The following is a 25,065-nucleotide window of genomic DNA, read 5'->3' as shown; positions in this document are numbered from 1 at the left end:
CTCACGTGGGTCATGTTTTGTTCGGGAAGGGTAGGCAGAGGGAAACGCTGAAGCGCACAAACCTCGCGAAGTGTCTTTTCGCCGACCTGATCCGTTCTCCGCTCCGGGCATGCCCGATGCCGCTAGCACGGCAACCGTTCGCCTCTCGCCGTTGCTCTCGCTCGGTGTTCCTCTCATCCCCTCTCCTTTCCCTACCAACCTCGACTCGCGCAGCCCGATCGAGAAGTACCGCATAGAAAACAAACCTAGCCGTGGGCGTCGCGTTTTTTTATACATGCGGCCCTTGCGCATTTAGGTCACGGGGCTAAGGCCGCCTTTGTTTAATTGCGCGCGCTCTGCGCGCGAGTACTACCGCGGCGGCGCATCGCATGTTCGAGCACTCACTCACGCGGACTGAACGCGATTTCTTCGTCTTCGCCCCCCTAATTATACACGGTAGGCGCTGTGATGAGCCCGCGCGGCTTGGCGACTGTACCTTCGCACCCCCGCCGGGAGTCATCACCTAAATTGTCTGCCGCGCGCAGCGGGAGGAAAACGAACTTTCGTTCGCGACGACCCACATGTGATTACTCTTTATTTCTATCACTTCGACGTCCCCCACCACCCGCCGTCGTAACGGAGGGGGGGGGGGGGGGTCTTCTCGCCTTGCGTGTGAGCATGGTCGGTCGCGCAGGGGGACACGCCCTCGACGAGAAATGCTCTCGCCTGCGTCGATGTTGGAGCGTGAAATCGGCGACTGATTGTCCCCGCCCCGAAGAAGACACCCGCCTACCTCCCCACAGACACAAACACGCACGCACACCTTTCTGTTTCCGTGCACGCCGAACCGCCCTTCTGCGGCGCAGATTACGCCGCCTGACCGACCTGGCGGCACAGCTTGTTGAATCGATCTTTCGCGTGTTATCCGCCGATTGGGTCCCGCAGCTTTTTCTTTTTCTTCACGTGGCATTAATCTGTCGTCCCGCCCTTCGAGTTTGATTCACTGCTTCCCAAAATGTACTCGCCGAGCTTAGCTGCTCCGTATAGTATCGAAGAAGAACAAGAAAAAAAAAGACATAGCGTGCCGATTGAAAACTCATTGCTTCCACCGTCTTTGCCTATAGCGTGCGCGTTGGCTGGGGTTTTCGAGTTGTAGCACGCGTCTGGGAGGAGAGTCGTGCGGCCGCCGGTCACCGCCGCAACCCAAGTGGGTCGTCATTAAGGACACGGTGGCTTTTCCTTCTTGCGAGACATTGGCGGCTTGTAAAAAGAAACACGCGATGATTCATGGCTTTAGGAAAGTCAGTTTCGACGCAGCGCTCAGGCGCCGTTAGATCGCTTATCAACATCTGAACGTATCTTTTCTTTTCTGTTTTACCTACAACCGTCGCCTCCACTTGACGGTGATTTTTCTTTCTGTACAAGCTTGCCAGTTGACCGCTACATCCAGCTCACGCACCCGTGGATATGTCGGTCGTCTTCTTACGACAATGCGTATAGGATTATCTTCCTTTGTCCTTCAATAACGACGTTATGTTGGCCGCTCCCACAAATAAGATGGAACAGTGCGCAGTGGGGAGTGGGGTCATGAACATAAGAAGACACAGCGCGGTCGCTAATCAGCCTGTCTTTGGGGACAGAGAAAATTGCTTTATCTAGGAGCACCGCAAGCGTCTCCTAGCTGCGTGCGACTCTCACTCCATCCTCGTGTATCGCTAGCGGACGCTTACACATGGGGGGGGGGGGGGGGGGCAGGTTCCATCGGCGTTTGCGTCAACAGCGTGCGCTCGATGAGGTAATGGAGCGTTAGCCAAGGTCGGAAGAATCGTAATTTCGCCTGATGGCACTGCCCCGGCGGCGCGTAATAGTCGGGACTCGGGGAGTGCACATTACGCTTCGGTTAGCCCGTTTCCCGTCCCCCACCTTCCGCGCTGTCATTTCAGTCTTGAGAATCGAGTCATCGCAAGCCCGCAAGAAGATGGGGCTACAGTGTTTTCTCTCACTGCGGCGGGACTGTTGCGCTCAGTGCCTCGCTGTTTACCGCATTCATTCGAATATAACACGGCTTCGATCTTGTGCCGATATCCGCGAAATACAAGGTTAAAACAGCGAGTGGAGGTGAACGCATCGTATAAATAAAGGTATATATAATACGAGAAAGGTACTAGTATCACTTGACGCCTCGGTAAGTTGCCTTCTTCGTCGAAATTGTTTAATTTTTAGTCTGTTCCAAGGGTCGCCGGCGACTTGGTGGTAAACAAACAGCTACAACGTCATGTAAACAGTCGATGAGAGACAGATTCGAAACTGTGTATAGCATAATGGGGAAGGGCAAGATGTTGCCGGTACAAGGCGGGTATAGACAGACTTCGATACCCCCGGAGGGCATCGCACCCCCGATAGCGAATTCTTCCCTTCCCCAGCTCCCTCGGGTGTACGTGAGATCGAACACGTCGTCGTTCCCTCTCGGACTGCAGCGCGCGCGCGCCTTGTTGATACTGCACGCAAAAGCTGTGCCGGACAAAAGCAGCGACAGATTTGCGTCTGGAAAGAAAAGGACTGAGCAAAGAGGGTAAAAAATAACAATAAACCGTTACAAGGTGACGGCGGTAGGGAGGTAAAGGAGCGCGGAGCGCCTCCGGTGCCGACGAGGTGCATTTCCCCGCCGACGAGATCTCCCTCCCCTCGCGTCGCGTCTACGGCGTCTAGCTGGGGCCCGCAATGGGCTGCCACTGGCGATTCTTTGCGCCGTCGGCTCCCGCTGTCTGCACGTACGTGGGCTCCGGCACGTCGTCGCGCCGTAGCGTCTTTCGAGCGTCCGCAAACAAACCATCCCCCTCCTCCTCGGCCCGATGCGCGCACCCCCCCCCCCCCTATCTGTGCGCTTTCCCGTTCAGGGACGATACGGAAGAAACGACGAAGGCCTGGGGTTAGCCTGGGGGAAGGCGGCAAGCAGGCGCTTTCTTCAAATCGGGGACGCGCTTCCTTGTTCTTTCTATCGCTGAAAGCGTTGGCGCCGCCTTCCTGGCACAGCGACCGACAGGCTATCGGCCGCCCGTTCTCCCAACTATCCTTTGCTATACCTTTGCTTCAGTGCAAGCCATGCAAATGGCGCACGTGTGAGGGCCATTGGTGAGGGCACAGGTGGGGGGGAGATCTTTGCGATTTGAGTTTGTCGCCGGGCGGTGATGAAAAATGGGCGGCGAACCCGACGGGTGGCGCGAGCGGTCTTTCTTGTCCATTCCCCTGTCGCCCATTCTGCGATAGCAGCGCGGACGTGTCTAGACTCTGCATCTAGACCTCGCAATCCGCAGGGAGTCGGTACAGTGAAGAGGCAAGAATCGAGGGAGTGGTGCTGGCTGTTTTTGTTTGTGCCATGGTTCAGGAGAAGGCAGCCTATTTTAGTTCTTCCTGTTTCCTTAGGTAGAGTCATTTGACATGGTAGTTATTAGAGCGGCCATGCCTTCGTATCAGCCATGTGGCGATCCTCCGCCGTGCTACTACTGCACTTTGTGGGACGGAATGGTTTCTGTCTTCCACGCGGTATAACTAACTCCACGACCAAAAGACTACCTCGACACTTCGCAGCACTTGTTGCTTGCACTGCACCCTTTGCAAAGTGCGTATACTTTCGAGATGAATTATCTTTTCTTGTTGGGCGCAACTACCGTATCTTCGTAAACACGTTCAGCGCGGAGGCTTTGCCTTGACGTTAATGAAAAAGGGGTGTGCGTCGCGTACTCGTCGTAGTAAGCGTGGAGGTTCATTCATGGAAAGTTCAGTTTGTCCAGTTACCGTTTCATTTGTTCGTTGAGTGAGGACCGGTTTTTCCGAAAGCCAAGGAAAAAGAGACAGTGGAAGGTTGCAAACGAAAAGCAGCTTGATTGTCCCTTTCTTTGGGCCTCTGCCGCATGGTGTGCGGGGGAGACGCCCACGTCTTTTCACCGTCGTCTCAGTCGGTGGGCGGAAAGCGCTTCAGCTCCAGGAACACGTTGCTCAGGGAGCACCCGTGCTTCCTCTCAGACGGGGGTCGACCGTCATGAAGTTTACGGTGCTGCCTTCCCTAACTCGGGAACTGACAATGACGGGAGAGCGTAAAGTATAACTGCGCGAAAACGCGCCACTCTCAGAAAGTTTGCAGTGGTGGGGATTGGCAGCCTTTCGCGCGCTTTTTTGCATCCACCCCCATCCCCCATCACCGCCCCCGAAACACCTGCAGCCGTAGTCTTGGGAAGAAACTAAAGGAGCACGAGGCGTGTTTGGGGGAGCCCGAAATGGCGTATGCTTACCGCCCGTCTACAGCCTCGCTGGCCGCATCCCAAGTGGTGCAGGGACAGGCTGAGAAGCATTGCTGAAGAGCTGATGGCTTGCTGCGGCGAGTTTTTCTACTCTCTCTGCGGGCGATAGAAAAAAAAAAGTGAAAGCAACAGGGTCACTCTCTCCCTTCCCCTTGCCCCTTTTTGTCTTGTGAGATCCAGCTGCGGTGAGAAGCGGCGTCGGACGAAGTCTGTGGCGGAGAGGAATCCTTTCCCATGCGCCTCCCCGTAATCCTTCTGGTGCCAGCAGTCCCACTCCCACTCATGCGAAACTCTCTCTTATTCCTTTTCTCCCTCTTGCCACTGATGCCGTGTGTCACCGCGGTTCCCTTTCTCCCGTGGCACGACACTTTGTACTCGGCACGTGTGCGGCTGCCGTTGAAGCCGTGCTCCACGAAAACTTGCAAAAAAAATGGCGCCCCCTCTAATCTCCTCCGAACCAGTCATCATCATCATCAAGCAAGGGCGCGTCGCCGCCAGCCGCTGCTACCTGATGCTTTGCGCGCGCGCAGACCTCGACCGCCTTGACTCCGAAAAGGACCCTCGCGCACTGCGTCCCCACCAGAGCGCGCGCCTGTCGGCATATTCGCGAGAAGGCGCCGGATACGAAGTGGAGCCGCCCTGCCGGTCTTTACGAGTTCGCGGGTGCCTTCGTTGCATTTCGGCACTAGTCGTCGTTGTCGGTGCAATTTCCGGGTGCGGATACGAAGAATGCCTCAGACAGTGCCCTAGATTTTTTCACGGATCGCTCTTTTGTGCATACCCGTGGCTTGGTGCGTGTGCGATGCGTTTACCCGTGCTGCGTGACATTACCGTCTGGAGGTGTGACCACAATGCCCTTATCTTTTTTCAGCTCTTCGGCTACGAGGGACCTGTGGCACAGCCAGTTCGCTCAGTAAGTATTGTGTAATTCTGTCTGTTTAGCGCGCGTCTTGAAAAAAAAAAATTGCTCTGAGCCTCCTGATAACTGACGTGGTTGCTGGCGTTGACGTCGCTATATTGCTGGCTCAGAAACAAGTTGTAGTGCTAAAAATCTACAGGGCGTAGCGCTTGACGCACCTTGCCGAAATGGTGTTCCTTCTCTCATTTGTGAGTTGCACAATAACTTGCAAAAAAAGCGATTGCTGCTTGAGCTCGTCAAAGCGCGCAAGGAAGCGCTCGGCAGCAAGCGTTGTATTTTGCAGAGCAAGTGAGTTGTATGTTTAGATTTTCAATTTTCCCTGTGTCCGGAAGAAAATGAAAGCTAACGTTTTGAAGCAACCCCGACCGTAAAGTCGTTTATAAAAATTATTGCTGGCACTTGACTTAACGAAACCGCCATTTGACTTTTGTTCATGCGTGCCGGTTCCGTAATATTCATTCTAATCGCCTTATTTAATGCTGCCCCTTGTGCTGTCAGTTCGTGGCTACCATCAGTAATTTTGTTACTCGCACCTGACTGCGTTGTCGACAGACTTGCACTCCGCTGAGTCACCAGCTGTTGGCGTGAGCAGTATGTGATTAGATACGGTAAGAAGATGGCTTCCGTTTTCACCGACGACGATCATGAAAATTCATAACTCATACGATTTTAATGTCTCTCTCCCATTTTCACATGGGGGATGTTGCACTGCGTTTTTCTGAGCAGCGATATCCGCAGTTTTCATTTCGCGTGCACCGACCGCGGTGTCTGCGATTTTCGAGCACGTTGTGTGAATAATTGTTGGCGTAGGCTTCGCTGAAAACAAAATGAAACGTGCTGCAGAAATTGTTTCTGTGAAGTTTGTATCGTTAAGCTATCAAAGGAAAAAAAAAAGAAAGCTTGCGGGCCACCACGATTTACGTGTCTGACGATCCGCCGTCCACTCCGCCCGAGCGATTTCACAGTGAAGTTGCAGCCTTCTCATCGTTCGCACGAAGGGGTCGGCGCGCCTTGTCTGCCGCGCTTGCGACGTCGCATGCGCGAAATTGTGTGCAGCAAGCGTGCTGACCGCCCCTGCGTTCGTGCACTTGTTAGATGTTGGTGAGAAATCGCTCACGCAGAGTCGATGACGAACTAATTACCAACGCAACACGTCGCACACTGCGCTCGTGGTGCGGTGTGTTTCTTTCGTGTGTCCTCGTTTTTCGCGCAGTTGAAAGAAACGTCTAAAACTTTCCGGAAACCTACCTGTTTATTTTTTCGTTCCGATTGACTAATCAGTTTCAAACGCGAAGGCAGTTTCTTGTTTGTTCTAAGTTGTCACCGAAGCGGCCTGAGTAAGCCTACAGCCATGTGCACTGACATTCGGAGTCCACCCCATCGGTGCATTGCTCCGAGAGCGAGCTTTCTATGGAATGATTCAGAAGTATTGTCTGGATTGCGCTCAACGTGAAGCTGCTTAGTACAATGCGTGTTCAGAAACTTATAATGTGATATAAGCTGCAGAGATCGACACCAGTTACTATATACACGATGCATACTGCTCTCGTGTGTTCTTTAGCACTTTGTCTTACAGTTTCTTTTTTGCTGTTTACATTTCTGTGGGCTCGAATTGCTTTGAGCACCAAATAACAAAATTAAGATTTTACTTCTTCTGAGCCACTTTTTCTCTAAAGCATGTTTTACAAATGCTTACAAACATGCTGTGATACATTTGTAATGTACAGCAGGATGATGTCATTACCGACATTACTCCATACTTTGGTCACTACATTCTGCTTTATACATCGCCTATCTGTTGTATGCAGGCTCATAGCTGAGGCGAAGGAGCGAGAAGGGCGCCAGCCAACAGCTCTGCAGGTCAGCTACTGGGACCCAGTATCTCAACACGAATATGTAAGTCGTGTTTCATTTTGCACAGTAGGTCGTGTCTGCATAGTGTAGTTGCTCAAACCAGATTGCGGCTTTAAAAATTCTTTTGCACCTTCTACAAAAACAATGGTCACTTTCATGTTGTGCTTAGCGAGCAAAATTTTCAATAAGTTCCTGCTGCCTCTTATGTTTAGTTCTTCCTGTAAGCTTTCAACTCTCATAAAAATTAGCATAGAAGGTGAGAAAATTGTGGTTGTCATGGAAGCACAAAACAATTCACTTGTCATCAGCACGGTGACTTCCTTTTTTCCTTATTTTTAAGAAATACTTATGTTATTTCTTATCACAAGTGTGACAAAATTACATATGGAGCTCCTTCTAGCTCATAAATCACTGTCATTGATGAATCTCACATTTACAGTGACTTTGCTTCTTCAATAACTGCATATCTCAGAACTGAGGCCCTTTTTCTGTTAGTTCTTCTCGTGTAAAGGTTCCTTCAAACTTGCATATATTTTGGTAACGGCATGTGGGAGCTTCAAAATGCTTGAAACTACAGCCTTTCCTAGCCCACATATTAAAGCAAAAGTGATCGTAATTACTGTGCACTTCTGCATGATTCTTATTGCTCAAGATTCTAACCTCGGTTTTCCTTGAACTGCAGCAAGAAACCATCAGAGTCGTAAACACCCACACAACGAAGGATTGCATCTATCTTGTTACCCACAAGCTGGACAGTGTAAGTGGCTCAGGCTCTGTTTTGCAGCGTCACGCCATATTTTTTTGCATTGTGTAAAACGTATATACAGCGTAGGCATGCTCATTTGAACCAATTTACAATTGCAATTCAAACAAATATCCTGAAAGCTGGCTGAGCATATCGTATGTTAATTAAGGCAAATTTAAGGGGTTACAATTTTTCGCATTATACAATGTTGAATAAACACAGGTTGAAACAGAATTATGGTTTCTGTACATAAAGGCGTGCACAAAAAGTAGTGTTCAAACTGTGTTAAAAGACGTGTTTTTGCCGCAATTGAACACACGCAAAAGGACGACACATAAAGACAACACGGGCGGCAGGTCTGTGTCTTCCTTTTGAGTGTGTTCACTTGCAGCAAAAACATGTCTTTCAGCAAGCACCAACAAGGCCAACAAGCAGTTCTGTTGAAATGTGTGTGGTGCAGTTGTTTTCTTGGCGATGCTGTTGGCAGCACTATTTCGTCAGTGCACCTGCTTAGATACCATGGTGAACTTAATAAACTTAATTGAAAACGTAGTAGGCTTGAGCAGGTTTTGAGTTTTTGTATTGCAATACGAGTATTGTTTTCCTGGTCATAATGTCTAATGATTTTCTTTCCGTTTTGATCCAATGGGACACCAAATTTCAGCAATGACGAGATCAGGCCCTGCACTCATTAATGCTGGTTACTTGATATCCTGCTCACTTAAACTGATAACTGTGTATCCAATTTATTACAATGAACGGACTAGTTGGGTCTCCTCTTCTTCCCCAAACTCAAACAGTCTGCTGCATCACTGACTGATTTTATAGTGAAGCTGTTAAGGAGCGTTTTGTGACAGTTATAGTGCTGCTGTGAAGGATGGTGTGTGGGGGCTTAGTTGATATCAATAAGCAAACACAACATGCATCAGAATCCCCAATATTTTTTTTGCTTTCCAATGTACTTACTAACTATCATAAAATAAAACTTACCTTGTGTGCACCTCACATGAATAGACAACACTTTTTGCTCCATGTTTTTAGCCAGTAATGTGCAATTTTTGTTTGTTTTACTGGCTTCGTGTTCGAAGTCGGCTAATAGTACGTACAGCTGCGGTGGTAGAGAGCAGGCAGCAGCGCAGCCTGCGTGGGAGCCACGGAGCAGCTAAATGTGTTGGTGAGAATGCACAGACGGCGTCGATGATGATTCATTCCTAAGAGCGACCAGCAAATGGCCCCCTAGTACTGCTGAAGGGTGTGAGAACTCACTTACGCATCTTCACTGCCTTTGGTATATCAGTTTCTCAGATTGGCGTACATTTGCAAATGATTTTTCTTTTGCGCCTATGCTTTGAGTGTTTCTCCAAAGTCTCAGACCATGCACTGAATATGTGCATTAATGGTGGCCCAACATTTCTTGCATGCAGGCATCGAATCCAGACGACTTCCAGCTCTGGGTGAAGACTGGTAAAGACGAAGCCCCCTACCCTCTCATAGGGCATGAGTTCCCCTACTGTATAAAAATGAACTTTGTGCGCGAACTGCTACAGAGTTCCAATCTAGATCTGTCTACGCTCTCCGATGTCATCACGGGTTGCAAATGCGCCTTCATTCTCAGGAGGAACTACCACAAGTTCACGCTATCTGATGGTGAGCATTCTTTTCTTGTCTTACTTATGGTGCTGTTGCTTACAAGCAGAACTGATAAGTGTGGTCCTGTAGCCTCTTGCTTTTTGCTCATGGTTGCTAGCATTGTGAAAGTTGCAATGCTCGGATCAAGCTTCGTATGAGTTCGCAACCAAGTTAAGGAGCCATGAATTAAATATTGCTAGTAAACATTGCTTGTTGTAGGGAAAAGTAAAGTTGAAACATGATGCAACAAAGTCTTGCTTGCAGACTTTGTTATGTCAGAAATTTAGGTTAATATTTCTATTTTTCAGCAGTAAAAATTATTTTACAGGTTATTAAAGCCACCCTCGTGGATGGGATCTTGTCAGTTGCATGCATCATCATATGACGGGGGGCATGCAATTCTGATTTCACGGAGCAGGCACCTAGAACAAATTTATGCGTTTGGTCACCTGTAGTTTGCGCCAAACTCATGTAATAAATATTTCGATTTCTGTTTATAGAAATTGCAAATTATATTTATAGCTGATGGAGTGGCTCTTCCTTTTCAGCGGAGAAACCAAAGAAACCTCGACGTCCAACTCTCATCAACTGGCCTTTCAAGAAGCAGCCATCTTCGAAGCAGTCCTCGACAGACTCTGGTAGCGTGTCCCCTGTGGTCGGCAGCCTCTTTGGCCAGGACCTGAGCAAGGTTTCTCCGAATGGGTCTCTCCCCAAACCTGTCATGGTACGTATTCATGCAGAACTTGTACTAACAATGCTAACAATAGGTAATCGTTTAGACTTTGCACTGTTTGGTGACCTTGTAACCACTGGTGTCCTTGGTCAACACAAGTGCATGTGCTGAAACATTGCAATAGCGTTGTTAGTAATGCTAATAGTGACGAGATGGTGCTGGTGCTAAGCATTGGGGGCTGTGCACTTCTGTGATGTTTCCAGCAATTCTGAAATATTTCCACATTGTAGTGACAGTGAAGAATAGAATTGCCAAAAGTGTTATTTAACACACTCTTTATTGGATGATCTTGTGCCCACAAAAACAAGCACCACTGAAAGCACAACGTTAGCGTTAAGCACAGTTACCGGTTGCCAAAATCTGATCCAAGGGCCAAGTGTACGGGCTATTTACATGACTCAAAGTATGTTCCGGCATAATTGCTGGTGCTCGCGTATTTGCAAGGATATGCGCCACCATTCACATTGCATGCAATAACATTTTGTAGATTTCGAATATGTGTAGGTGCATTTTGCTGCGAGTGATAACTTTGTAACAGTGGTTAGATGGTAAAAGAAAGGGTCACCTGGAAAAGGATAAACAATCTACATGTTTCATTATGTGCTCCTGGTATTTTTGTGCAGGGTAGCTCAAACATGCTCTATCGAGCTGTTCTTTCTTCCCATAGTGACAAGCAGCTGTGACTTTTTACATCAGCGTTTTTTTTTTGTTTTCGTCGTGAGGTTGCGAAGTGGCTAGTTTGCTGTAATATTTGCAACTGCGCTTGTGCATAGCACTGGAAAAAAGCTGTGCATATGAAGCCCTTCATTGTTCTGAAATGTGAGTGCGAGGCCTAAAAAGGCAATCGGCCAAATGAACATGTTAATCCTTTTAGGGGAAGTGACACCAGGTTTTCGAGTTTGAATTATGCATCGCATTTTAATCTGTACAGATCCCACAGCAAGCTGGAAAAATGTGAGTGCATTCAATGTGGTAAAATGTTTGTAAAGAAGTGCATTCTGTATGGCCCATTTGCGCCGTACGTCCGCGACATTATTTTTTTTCTGTGCATCTCTGCGATCGGCTGTTTTTATCGTTTGAGAATTGTGGGTGCAATGCAATGGCCACACTCTTGCGGCGTATTTGGCTGCCAGAGCATGCAGAGTAATAAGAAGCACGAGGTGGGCATAGTTTCAGATGTTTTGGAACAGATAACTGTGGCCCTGTACTTGACATCACGAAGACCATGCTGAAATTAGTCGCTGTGGGTTGAAAACTCTTTGAGGCAGCAATTTCAAATTGAAATTTTGGCTTAAAATGTGCAATAACCCAGTTGTTATGTGTGTAACTATACTGGCGCCTCTACTCTCAGTTACAATTATGAACTGAGAATAGTTGGACGGCCATGGTCATGTCTCTAGTGGTTCAGCACTGGAGTGAAAACTAATAGGTGTCCTGAGGAGTTTACTTGTGGGGCATTGCTGTCCTAAACTAAATAGATTATGGAATTTTTGTACACTTGTTCTGATGTCTTGTTTGCTTGTACCGTGCAGGCGTTGCTGCGACAGCTGTTCTTGCGGGGTCCCTTCACCTATGGAATTTTTCGAAAATCTGGGAATGTTCGCTCTAAGCGGGAGCTCCAAGCACGGCTAGAGGAAGATCCAGACTTCAGCTTGTCTGACGTGCCCATCCATGTTGTTGCTGCTGCATTCAAGGTAGTTCACTGCTTTCCTTAACATACTTCTATTCATTAGACTCGACATACTTGCTGAATCTTATCCTAAGGTTCACAACTAATGCTGCAAAATGCTGACGAACAGCACCATGACCTGGATGACCTTTGTTTTAAATGAATGTAGCCTTCAGGTGAGATGGCTACCTTGCACTGTGAAAGTTTTAGTTTGATGTTATGTTTTAGTGTCATCGCAAATGCACATATTGCTCCACTTAGAACTTTGCCCCAAGTGAAAGCTGCTGTTGTTTAATAATGCAGCTGAACAAGCACATTTATAGGCATACTGGGCGGTGTCAACCTTTCACTATGATGCAGGAATGTGCTGTGTTAAAAAAAACTTATGTGATTTGCTTCAAAGTATGTGGTAGAGCGGTTGTGACAGTAAGTCAAAATTCTCACTTTAAGAACACTTTGATGTGCATTACTTATCTTTGTATTGATATTCATGCATGTGTAAAAATATAATGCATTGTGTTGTTTAAAACATATAGCACTGAAAGTACTGGGCTGTAGGTGAAATTACCTTGTGTGGTTTTGTGGATAGGTGGCTTGCTTGATGAATATACAGTAAAAGCTCGTTAATTCGAACTAATTCGTATAATGATGGACAGCCTTATCTATCTTGCCCCTCTGCACTGGCTCTCACCTAGCGCATTTCTAAAACTTACCTCCTTTTCCAGTTGCAGTAACGAAGTGAAATTAAAACATTATTGTTGTAAGTTATGACAGCATCTAAAGCACTTTTAAGTTCACTGTTATCCTTTTCAACCCTTGTGTGATGCACGTGTGAATACCCCAACACAGACGTGCAAAAAACTCCCAGAGAGCTGTTTTTGCATGCACAGTCTACAAAACAGGTGTTCAGTATTTTTGCAATAATTCTGTGCAGTGCGTAGGCAATTTTATATACATAGATCTTCATGCGATGTGCATGTTTTTATGCAGTGGAAAGAAGTTAACATTTTCTCTGCATTCGGTTCCTCGAGGCCTGTGGGGGACGTGTTGTGCTCAGATGTATTCAAAGATTTGTGTTCTGTGGTCCAGGAGTTCTTGGGTTGCCTACCAGACTGCTTGCTCCAGCGGTGCCTGTACTCGGAGTGGCTCAAAGTATTGCATGTGGAACCCCAGTGGAAGAAAAGGGACTACACAATCAGGTAACAAACAGTTATGCTTGCCAGAACTTTGGTGTACTTGTGTTGACAAAAATATTACATGAGGGCAAACTTTCATGGGATTTTGTACTGCGGAAGTCATTTAATAGCTAGCTCTTACAAAAATAAGCAAGACAAACCAAACATTGGCAACATCAGTAATGATCAGCTTTTTGCCAAATTTTATTAGTGGTATTCAGACAGCTTCACCCACCTCTGGAGATGTGGGGATATAGTAAAGCAAATGTTGCGATGGAAGCAGTTCACTTGTAAAATATATTTTTCGAACAAGCCACGCCTCTTCTTTTGCACTTTCTCTACTATCCTGCACTTCGAGTAAAATTTGTTGACATAATGTGCTTGCTAATTTCAAGAAAGTTGTGACTTGTTAGTTAAAATGGCAGTGTGTTGAGTGGCGGGGTTAAGCTGCATAAATCAGGTTTGAGTCCTGAAATCTTTGCAAGTCTTAATGAAGAAATGAAACTAGTAACGACAAAGTACAGTAATATGGCTGTTTGGGCTTCTTGAAGTCACCGACTGATAATTCAAACTCAGCTGGGACTGCCAGAACATCCGAATGATTAAGAATCCGAAATACTGGATTTGTCAAAAATAAGTCACTTTATTTCTCAAGTGGCCAAAAAAGGCTTGACATGTTCTCTGATTGTCACTTTTGGAGATACCTTCAATTTCGCATGACTGGTGCAAAGTGAATTGGCTTCTCGGTGATGGCATTCTTGGCGCGGTGCCGAGCACAACATCTTATTACAGTGCAGGAATGCTGCTGCGTGTTTGGTGCTAGTCAAGCGAAATATCTCGAAAATGAAAGTATCTTATGAAAGTGATCATCAAGGAATACAGCCCAAGTTTCTCACTGCACATTGTGCACACCAAATGCTGACATACTGGTTTGGCTTCACTAGTTTCGGTTTCACTGGCAACATGGCCAGTGACCGTGCAATGTCAGAACGAATATGTTGCCATTTCTGCTTGACTCGGCGGCCAAATTAGCGCGTGGTCATGCAGTCAGTCCGAATTATTGCACAACGTGCAGTAAAGTGTCTGAAATTTTGCTAGCGCTTGTACAGTGAAACCTCGTTAAACCGCAGTTCGCTTGATCTCGGAAAAAGTACGCAATAAATGGTAGTACTGCTTAACCGAAATAGCGTGAGATCGCCCACTTGCTTGTCGACAACGGAACTACGAGAGAGTGTGATGAGAGGGCAGAAAACGTGCAGTATTCATTCACATCGCGCGACAAAAGTGTTATTTTCATTTGATGCCACGGCAGGCTAGCAGTGACGACTGCGGCATCAAACTCACTCAAGCTACGAGCCAGCTTTTCTGCCAGCCCCCTCTTCTCGGCAAACACCCGCATGAGACTGACATAATGTGCAGCATCTGCCACTGTTGGGCCTGAATCGCGCATGCTGTTGCTTTTCATGTCGTCCTCGACACTGTCGTTAGGTGACACTTCAGCAATAACAGAGGCAATGATGGCGAAAAGTCGAACCTCGTAGCTGACATACTTTTGCAGTCGCAGCAGCATTGCCACTCTCCTTCACATTCCAAATGACACACACCATAGTCAACGGTAGATCCCTCTCGCGCGCCAGCACAGACTTCTTCGTCACAGCACGAACTTCGTCCAATTTTTCTTCTATGCTGTGCACCTGGTTTTTGTCGTCCTAGCTTGCATGACACCACAACGCCCTCTGACTCTGGCACGGTGCCGAAATTATGTTGATGTGGCTTTATCCTTCCAAGTGCCTTCTGCACTTGCGCTTGGAGGCCGTTCCGATCTCTGAGGCTCGTTGTACTGCCGGGCTGCTGTACCGCCGTGATTTTGTGACGAAAAGTGTAAACACTACATGTTAATCTATAAGTACGCAATAAGCTGGTGCGGTTTATGCGAATACAAAGTGCATTATATTCAATGGCTGCTGAGTTGGGGATTTGACTTTACTACTTTTAAAACGAGGCTAGTGCTTAAGCAGGTACATTTTAACGAGGTTTTACTGTACAACAAAACTTGCACGTTTTGAACTCGACTTGCTGCAGTGGTTTGATAACTATGGCTTTTATTGCTCAGCATCAGGACCTGTGTTAGGTTCTTAGCAGCAGTGGCTGCATTCTAACAGGTGCAGGCTTTTGGTGTCTGTTAAAGAACCCTAGGTAGTCAAGATTACCCCAGAGCTTCGTCCCCTTTATTATATGAGCATCACTGTAGTCATTGCTCCGCATTGTTTATTGAGCTGCGTGAGCTCGGAGTGCTGTCATCGCCATCAAAAAGTCATCCAACGTGATGGTAACTTTTCATCTTCACGTACTAGATTTATCAATTGTCACTTTAGAATGAAGAAGCGTATGTTGATAACTTGCCTTGAATGTTTCATTTGTGCATTGCAGCCTTCTGAAGAGGCTTCCACCAGCCAACGTGGAGTTGCTGCGCCACTTCCTGTGTGTTTTGTGGCACATCAACAACCGCAGCACGGAAAACAAGATGCCGTCATCCAACCTGGCCGTGTGCATTGGCCCAAGCCTGCTGAGCCCAAAGTTTGTTGACAACTACCACTCGCCCACGCTGCAGTCAGAGGTTGGTACAACTTGGGCTATCTCTGAAGGTGAAAGTGGTCATCCGAATGACTGTAACATGAAACTACAAAGGAAACCCATACGGGTTTCATACATTCTTTCACAGCAAAAGCTTCGTAGTTGAAGAAAATTCGTCCTGGTTTGGGGCACTGAACCCAGGACCAATAACTTTACGAAGCAGTCTCCTTAGCGTCTGAGCTAACCAGAAGGCTAGCAGATTGCAGCGTGAGGCTGAATTGATTGACAATTCGGAAGTGGAGGGACACTGTATATGGCAAAGATGGATACTAGATTGGCTCTGTGACAAAGCTGATTGGACTGATATGCCCATGCTACTGCTCGGGGAGAAGCTTACTGGCAGGGCTGTCGGGCTAGGCTACTTCGCCTCAATCGAGCTACGTTTGGTGCCCGTTAGCTGTGAACATTTCCACTTCTTTACCTGTGGGATTTCAGTCAGATACGAGTATAAACACTTGAACTGTGAAATTCTAGCAATAATTGGATCTTACACAAGCAGCCATGTCCTGTACTACACAAATGTTGTGCACTAAGCTACACCTTATAATTTCTCTTTGACAAATGTGAAGAACAAAATACCAAGTCGTCACTTGAAAGCTACTCTTATAGCTGAGTCAAGCAATGCAGGGTGCAAGTTTTCCTGATGGTCACTGAGGTGGCTTGGCTACTTTTCTCACCCATGTCTTGAGTTCGCTGGTTTCCACTAGGGGATTTTGTTGATACTTTGTTTTTGAAACTTGCCAACCTTGACTTCCTGTAGCCCTAGTTTTCAGTAGACTAAATAGCATGTAACTGGAAGCAACTCCTTATTGTTTGCATTCCCATCTGCCATCCTTCCTTTAAACAGTTGTATGTGGTATAAAAAGCCTGCTTCCTGTACAACATTGTATTGTGTGCATCAAAATATAGACTAAAAAGATAAGCATGCTGTATTCTCCCTTAGCTGGAAACTAAGCATTGGTCACTTTGATCTTAAGTTGTGAAGCGTTCTTGAGAGGTCAAAGCACAGGCAAGGTGCCCATGGTGTTTCACAGCCTCTTTGTACCCTTTGCAGCTATGACCGTTTACTTTGTAAGTAAGTGCTCTGTCGGGAAAGCTCTCGTCAGGAACTACTTCGCATCCTCTGGCTACTGTCCAAAAACAGCGCACGTGTAAACAATAGCATAGCAATTTCAGAAAATTTTACTCATTCCTGAGGCTCCCGTACAGCGTACAGTCTCCAGCCAGCATCACATTGTAGGCGATTACAACAGGAATGGTTACAACAGGAAAGGCAAGGCGCCGCAAGCAACTCGTTTGGACCTTTCCATGGTGTCGCATGTGCACACAATGACCTCTAAAGTTCCATGGGCGTCGCCACATTAGCCTCTTGCCAGCTGTAATTATCTGTGACCCCCTGCAGAAGGATTGCAGAAACTCCAGTGCTTACCTTTCTACTAACATGCAAGTTGAGAGGGAAGTTAAATGATAGAGAGGAGATAGGTAGAGGTGTCAGAGAATGGGTAGAATCTTGCCAATCTTTGCTCTTAGTTCCCATACTAGGGTGGGGGAGGGGATAGGGAAAAACTGATTTGAGAAGGCAAGGCAATGCTGCTATTATAGACAGCAGTAGCGGGCAAACTGGATAAAATTAAGTTCAGGGTGCGGTATGTTTACGCTAATTCTGAAAAAATGAACGCCATGCAAATACGTTAAGCAGACAGCTTATGTGGGCGTGCAGAAGCAGAGCTATGTTAAAGGGCACTGTAGGGTCTAGGCAACACTACTGAAGCGGTTGCAGATCAAATGAACACTCCTGTGCCCGCCACAGTAGCTTTGCGGCTATGGAATCAAAATGCGGCTATCAAAATGCGGCTATGAAGCCGCATTTTGATGGAGGCGAAATAAAAAATGCCCGTGCACTTAGACTTAGAAACGTTAACGAACACCACGGTGTCAAAATTAATTCGTAGTCTGCCACTACGGCATCTCATAATCCACTTGTTGTTTTGGCACATTGAGCCTCGTAATTCAATTAATGTTTAATACTTCTGCCACGATGCGACGGACCATGTGAGGCAATAACACAATGCTCCACCCTCTCGGAGCGTATGGAGTATGGTACGCAACAACTCCTCAAGCAAACACCTTTCACTGTGTTTTCTGTGTACTATGCAGACAAACAACAGCGGTGTACACAAGGTAACATTTAACAGACTCACCACTCTCATGTTGCACTAAACGTTGAACCAATTAAACATTCGCCATCAACATCACTAGTAATTATTGTCAAAGAAAACAGTACAGAACGCTTCACTTACTTCGCACAGTATGTGGTATCTGCATAATCTTTTCTTGCCACACAGCCGTTTCATACTTTGCAGACATGATCATCGTTGCGTGATCTACATCCGGTGCTTGTTTGTTTGCAATGCACAAACTTGGTGAGGGGTCCTTGAAAAGAAAGGTGTGCAGGATAGAGGACGATTATTGTCTGAGGACATAAGCCCCAAATGGTGCAAACATTTCGGAGTGTACTGCAACAAGCCACGCACGTGTTGGACACTTTGTGAAAACTAAAACTGATACTTTCACATGTCGAAAGGGAGCCAGCACACAACCACGATGAGTTGCAAGCAGAGTGATAGCAGCAAGTGACGTACAAGTAAAAATAAGACTATAATTCTTCAGTATTTTCATCTCCACATGAACAGCTCGAAACCATGCTGCGCTAATTCGAGCAGCAATGACTTCTGTGGTACTCTTCTGACAGTTTGGCATTTCTCTCCTTTTTTTTTTTTACAGATCTCTGAGCAAGTGCCTCAGCTGGTAGAGTATCTGATTGAGAACAGTGTGGACATTTTCGGCAAGGACCTGGTGACGCTATTTGGGGAACCTCCGCAGAAGGATCCCTCAATTCAAGACTCTGGAGCAGAGGAGTCTGACAGCCCACACAGCTTGCAAGAAAGCGGAAGTGAGTGGTTGTTATATTTGTATGTAGGCATTGTTGCCACTGTTTGTAGTCAGTACTCTTGACTTTTCTGCAATGTTAATTAATGCATGTAACTGCTGCCATTATCTCTGTATTTTGTGCCGCAAAAGTGTAACAAGTGTAAACTTTAAGTGGGGACATATATTTTATGCAAACATTGCCTTTGGCTGATGGTCATGGTGATGCAGAGCACATTGCTGTTAAGTCATATTTAAAATAGCAATTGGGTTATATATGCAATTGTGAACAAAACCATATGATATTGTGGTTTTTTGTGAAAAATTCACTAACTTTGTTTGCAAGGTCTGTTAGTTGCTGTTTTTTTTTTCTTTCAGTGATGTCAAACGGTGTGCACTGGTGTAGCTAAAGGTACAAATATGGATAAAATTTTGTTTATTTACGGTGCAATAAAGCCCCAATTTCCACTTCATTTATTTCAAGGTGCTCGCTGTTGCCTACATTTCAGAGTTTGTGTGCGGGTGGATGTGTTTATTTTTTCTGCTTCTTTGATCTCTTGTGATATATGAACATGCAGTAGCATGCCAAGCCTTTCGATAAGGAAATCTACAGCTATCATTAAAATTTCTGTCGCTACCACACACATACTGGTTGACGTATACAGTTTCCTTGAGAAACATTCTTACAGTATGCGAATTGTGTGCCCTGATAGCTAGGCTGTGCAGTGCGGATAACAGTACAGTGGAATCTCGACAAACGAAAATCACCTAAATGGAACTGCCTCTTAACGGAACGTCAGCCTTATGGTCGGTTGGTTTTGTATCTATGCAATTGTATTCAGCTTTGTCTCTCAGTAAATGGCACTCCGGATAAACGGTCCCTTGATTTCCCTGGTCCCTCAGGTCCACTGTATATTACAGTAAGTGTTCACGAACCCTTTATCCCAGGCTTGTGGTCTGGCATAACGTAGCGCCAACTTTCAGAGCAATTTAACTTGGAGCACTCGAAACGCAAAATACAGTATCTTTGTGCGTATAGCCCACACCAAAATTTGGAAAAATTTATCAGTAAAGTGGGAGTGCACATTGCATGCGAATTTTGCCATGAAGCCACACTTTAAGGCAAAATTATTCGCCTTTCAAAGTTTCGTTATCTCCTAAGGAACTCAAGCTCCATCCCACACCTGTGTGTTGAAGCTCCCTTCTCCCTTCTTTCACCGTCACCCATTCTCCTCCACTTCACGGGCCTCCATATTGCATTTAGTAGTTGGCAAACAGTGGCGAGCCAAATCGCCGTTTTGGATTTTCAGCTTGGTCACGTTTACTCAATCACCGTTGCCATTGCGAGGGCTTCTTTGTCTGCACTGTCATCCACTGTTGTGTGAAAGCTAGCTGTCAAATGATTCGATTCATGTCAGACATAATGTGACTGATTCATTTGTGATAACGTCTTGCCTGTGAATCCAGCTTTGTCAGCATTGCTGAAGAATAGGAGAGTCGTGCATCTGTGAATGGAGACTGCTTTTGCAAAGATTTCAGCAGTGCTGTATGCAGCTATTTCCATGGATTATATGTGGGGACATTACTTTTTTATTCCGGGCTGTTGTAACTAAGGGTGCGGATTGTACACGGTGGTGGGTTATACGTTCAGATATACGGTATATATCTTTTTGTTCACTACTGTAAATGCACCTCGCATTATCATGAAGCCACAGTATGTTCAAAAACAAATTTGGGCCAGCATCACAGACTTAACGTTGCGAAGACTGATGAAACGGCAGAGCTGTTCGCACTAGCTTGTCTCACAACACTCCAACCCCTCCAGCAGGCCATTCGGTACTGAATCGTGTGTCTGCACCAGATTTAGCCATCCTCTCTCTTTGCTTGAAGTTCTCCATGACATGCAAGCCAGGATTTGACACTCTTCGTAGCCGCGCTGCTTGACGTTCATCACGATGTGTGGTGTCGTATCGCCGTTTTGCTTCTGCTTGTGTGGCCCACAACTCGTTGATCCTTACTGATCTTCCGGCGCTTAGCTTTGGCAGCCTTACATTCAGGACCTTCCCGCTTACACCTCGTACACTCACTGGCAGCTTCCCTTCTCTTTTGCATTCACTCGGCTTCTTCAGGAGAAAGTATGTTCTTCAGTCTGCCCAACTCGACAGTAGACTTGATCCTGACGCTGCCGGCACACACATCGCCTCTCTTCCAGGAGGGCACCTGCACCTCGGAGCTTACGTCATCACCAGGCTTAGTTAATCCCATACGACGTGCCTTCTTTCCATGGCCGCAGCACCGTTCCGCGCGCTCATACACAGCTGCCCCTCTCCCTTACCTTGCCTAGCCTCCCCTCGCTTAGCCTTCCCCTCTCCACTTTGCCGAGTGGAGTTTTCTGTTAATATTCGGCATGGCCAGAGCTCAAGCTTAAACAGCTTTGCTATTAAAAGAAGAATGCTGTTGACTGAAACTGATGTATGTATTGCAGCGTAGGAATGTATGCTGCATTAGTGCAAGGCAGAGTAGTTATTGGTAATGTCTGATTTGGGGAACATTTGATGACACATTCGCTGCCTGGACAGCCAAATTTGTGTAGAAGAGCTTTCTTCAAGTTGTTGCTCAGTATGTGAAGCAGTCTTTGGTGCTGTACCAAGATTGGTTTTAAATAAGAGCACTGCCTTGATTAGGGGCTGCTGCTTCTGATAGTGATTGCTATCATAACTGTTGTAGCCGTAGCCACTCAGACTGCCCTTATGTCAGGGAGGTCCTGTGAATAAAACCCTTGTCTTTTTATGCCACTTTAAAATCTTTTTCCTTTTGAAAGTAAGAATTTCTGTAGGGATCTAACAATTGGCCCTGATAGTGGACGTTGTTCATAGCTGTGTAAATATATGCATATTCTATCTCAAGGTTTCATTTTTTTTTCATTTGTGTGTGTGTTTGTGTGTGTGTGTGTGTAAATTTGTTGTTTTTTTTTTACATTTAGCCATTCCTGTATTGATGTAGTATGCATAAGGCCCCCGCATGTTAGTCTTGATGCCATCCTGACAGTTCTATTGTTTGCTTCTAGGTGCCTTCCGAAGGGATGACTCTTCAATTGACAGTCTTGAAAGAGCCCTCATGGAGGATTCTAGTCCCAAGTTGCCAAACAGGACCAAAGTGTCGTTGACCAATCTCAGCAGGGATTCTGGTCTCACCCTCAGCGACACTCAGCTGTACACCCCTGAGGATGATGTTGAGATGGAGAACACAAGCTCCGCACTTCAGGGTATGACGAAGAGTGTGCCACACTTGGAAGCTGTTGGCGTGCAAGAATCAACCTACAGTCGGAGCAATGGTGTTAGCATTGATGGCTCCTGCAATGATGTAGTTCGGCGCCGAAAGTGTGGCGGGGAAGCACCCAAGCATTCCCGGCACCAGACTATCTCATCTGCTGGTTTCTATGCTCGCTCGTCTCCGGTATCGAGGGATGCACGGTCTCAACAACTTCAGTATTCCAAGTCTTGCAACTATAGAGAGAATGATCACCCAAGTGAGGAAGACACAGTCATGGGAAACGATCCCCTCATCCGCTGGCGCAAGAGCCGTGCACGTCAGCAGCGAGCCAATGCGATGCAGTCAGCAGTTGATGTGAACCGGCCGTGTAGTACTCTCATCAGGAGTGCTTCTGAGGAGAGCCTGCTGCAGAAGTACATGGGTGAAGAGCAGCCAAAGCGACGGCCCCAACACTGTAAAGGCAAGGCCCCAAGACCACCAATGGAAAGTACTAACTGGGAAAGAACAAAGAAGTTTGACACCCCTGCAGCCACACCTGACAGGCATGCACTGTGGTTCGCCAATCAAATGCACAGTGTTGATTGGAAGCGCAGTCAGTCGACCTCTAAGATAGATGAAATTGATCACATCCAGGATGGTCCAATGAACAAAAGTGCGGGACAGGACAGTTGCCAACCTACAAGCACCATTATGACACCGAGGCAACATGACATCACACTGAAGATAAAGGCAGACTCTCTGGCTAGTGTCCATACTCCACCCCGTGTGAACAGCGTGTGCAGCTCGTCTTCCGAAGGTAGCCAGAGGTCTCACAGGTCGCACGAATCAACCCATTCGGGCAGATCGCAAGGGTCAAACCGTTCACGAACAAGTCCCTGCCGGCGTCAGTCCCCCAACTGTGCATTAGCTGCTGTGCACCGGTCACAGAGCAGCAAGCCCATGGAGCCACCCAGCTATCAAGAGGCCATGACACGCCGCACCCTACTTAGGAGATCACAGGCAATCTCCCAGGCTGACGACACGTTGCTCGAGGAGCCTCAGACGGAGCCTCTGTCTCTAGGTTGCAAGGCTCTGCAACTGTACGAGGAATCTTTGAGGATGTACAACGAGCAACTGGATGTTGCAAGTGACACTCATCACGCCATTCTTGTTAAAGTGGATAGCAGTGATGAAGGCATATCTGAAAGCCCACCGCCACCCTTGCCACCCAAGCCCCACCAGCCTGTGCACCGCACAGCCAGTGACGGCACTGGCATTCGTCTCAGGCATCATCCTCCGGTTCATGTGAAGGACTCCCAGCTTGTGAATCGTGGGAAGTGTGTTGTAGTTTCCTCGTTTCATGATCGCTGCCAGCCACAGTCATTATACGACTTTCCCAAGGAGATCAGCTGGAGTGTCGCTCAGCTGAGGAGCATCTTCAGCCAGCAAGCGTCAGCGGGGAAAGATGGAAGCACGGGCAGCAACAGCAGCCAGTCGGACTCTGCCTGCTCAAGTGAGCGCGAAGGGCACCACGGTGTATTGTCAAGTCACCTACGGACAGAATCGGTGAGCAGCAGCACAGGTGGTGAAGAATCTTACGTGTAAATATGAGAACAGAGAGACATTTCTGTGTTCTTATGCCCTTGTGCCTGTTTTGCTGTAACCGAGACAACAGTAATTGTGCAATCTGTCTCTGCTGCCACCACTGTTGCCTTCTAATCACAAGTATGCCGCATATTAACTCCGAGTTCATTTGACTTGGAGAACTTTTGAGTTCTTTTGGAAACTCAATCGCATGTATTTAACTCTTCACCAACTTTGCATGATGAACTTCTGTATATGTGCCAAATAGCCTGCTGAGAAGCTTATAAGATCTGTATAGGTTTTGTTGTCCAGTGATCTGTGTTGTTCCATACTGTTCAGTTTGTTTCTAGCATGGTTATGCTCTGTATAGGCTGTGTATTGTTCCTTCTAGAGCTCATTCACTGTTGTGAACTGTATATAATTGTAACATGGCATTGTGCAGTAATGCATGTGCTCCGTGAGGCATGCAAGGGCAAAACGTGCCCCAAAACGCTATTTGTGACAGGTGCTTGTCACAGCTCACTAGACCATTGTATTTATGGCCTGTTCGTGTACGACAGTGGCTGAACAGATGGTATTGTAGATATTTTGATAACAGCAATAAACATTGTACATGCAATATACAACATGCTCTTGCTGTATACCATTGAAGACTGCTTGTGGATATGCTGCAGACAAACTTATACTGCCTGCACTGTTCTCGGCAGTCTTGCAACATCTTTCAACTTGATTGTCATGCTTGTTTCTTGCAGCATCACTCTCATCTTTAAAGCAACACTGAATGAAAATTTTCTGTTAAGGGTTATTGGTTGCAAAAATGATTTCATGCCTAAACTGTGGCTTCAGTGACATGTTATCTTGGACTTTATCTGGCACCTCCTTATGCAGGACAAGTCCTCAATAGGTTCAAGGCAGTGTTTTTGTTTATTTTGAGACCCGGTTCAATCTCCCTTTATTATTTAACAGTTAATTCGCTGCACTTTCAGTGCCAAAATCTGTCACCGAGGAAAAGCAAGACCATTCGACTGAAGTCACTTCCCACCTTTGGGTTTCACTGTCACACCTAGTTACTCTTTGCATCAAGATTGACCTTGATGCAAACAATGTTTTTTGTAACCATGAATCAAAATTGAGGTGAAATTCCAGAAAAGTAATTTTGTTTCATACTCTTCTTTAATGTCCTTTTAGTAGTATTAGCTTTAGTATTAGCTAGGGTGCCTCTTAATTTCTTGAAAGATAACTATTTGCATTCCAAAATGCTGGCTTCACCTTCAAGCTATTATGGATTGTACACTGCAACATTTGAGGGGCTTTTTCTTGGAGAACACAATGACCACACTCATGCTGATAAAAGTATTTAGGGAGAGCACACCACCATGCAAAATTAACATTAGAAGGGAAACAGTTGTATATGAAAGGGAATGGAATGGAGAACCACATATCTGCTACAACAATGTGCCCCTTAAAGTAAAAAAAAGCACATACACATAAAAAGCACATAAAAAAGCGAATAATGCTTATTGGGAATTGTGTGCAAAATTCTGAGTGCACAGCACAATAATAGATTTGTATATTTTGCTGGCTGAACACCCTCGCTCAGTAATTTTTATACTTGTTAAAAGTTGGCTAGTCTTGACAAATTCATGGAGTTTTAGTAAGGCATACC

General features: G+C 46.4%; 1 protein-coding gene across 7 annotated transcripts in view; it reads left to right on the top strand.

The window, feature by feature from the left end:
- LOC135920702 (rho GTPase-activating protein 20-like) overlaps window positions 1-24,025 on the top strand; it is a 712,294-nt gene extending 688,269 nt beyond the window's left edge. For all 7 annotated transcript variants that reach the window (XM_065454923.1, XM_065454925.1, XM_065454924.1 and 4 more), the window contains 10 exons: window positions 5,149-5,190; window positions 7,005-7,092; window positions 7,733-7,807; window positions 9,220-9,442; window positions 9,973-10,148; window positions 11,690-11,851; window positions 12,916-13,025; window positions 15,432-15,618; window positions 18,420-18,588; window positions 21,631-24,025. In XM_065454923.1, coding sequence (XP_065310995.1) covers window positions 5,149-5,190; window positions 7,005-7,092; window positions 7,733-7,807; window positions 9,220-9,442; window positions 9,973-10,148; window positions 11,690-11,851; window positions 12,916-13,025; window positions 15,432-15,618; window positions 18,420-18,588; window positions 21,631-23,420 — 3,022 coding nt within the window. In that variant the 3' untranslated portion in view covers window positions 23,421-24,025. The remainder of the gene's footprint in view (window positions 1-5,148; window positions 5,191-7,004; window positions 7,093-7,732; window positions 7,808-9,219; window positions 9,443-9,972; window positions 10,149-11,689; window positions 11,852-12,915; window positions 13,026-15,431; window positions 15,619-18,419; window positions 18,589-21,630) is intronic.
- Window positions 24,026-25,065: the final 1,040 nt, after the last annotated feature.

The sequence above is a fragment of the Dermacentor albipictus genome, chromosome 5, assembly GCF_038994185.2.
Source record: "Dermacentor albipictus isolate Rhodes 1998 colony chromosome 5, USDA_Dalb.pri_finalv2, whole genome shotgun sequence".
Classification (NCBI taxonomy): domain Eukaryota; kingdom Metazoa; phylum Arthropoda; class Arachnida; order Ixodida; family Ixodidae; genus Dermacentor; species Dermacentor albipictus.
Note: the sequence above shows the minus strand (reverse complement) of the source record. Positions and strands in the feature narration are given on the sequence as shown.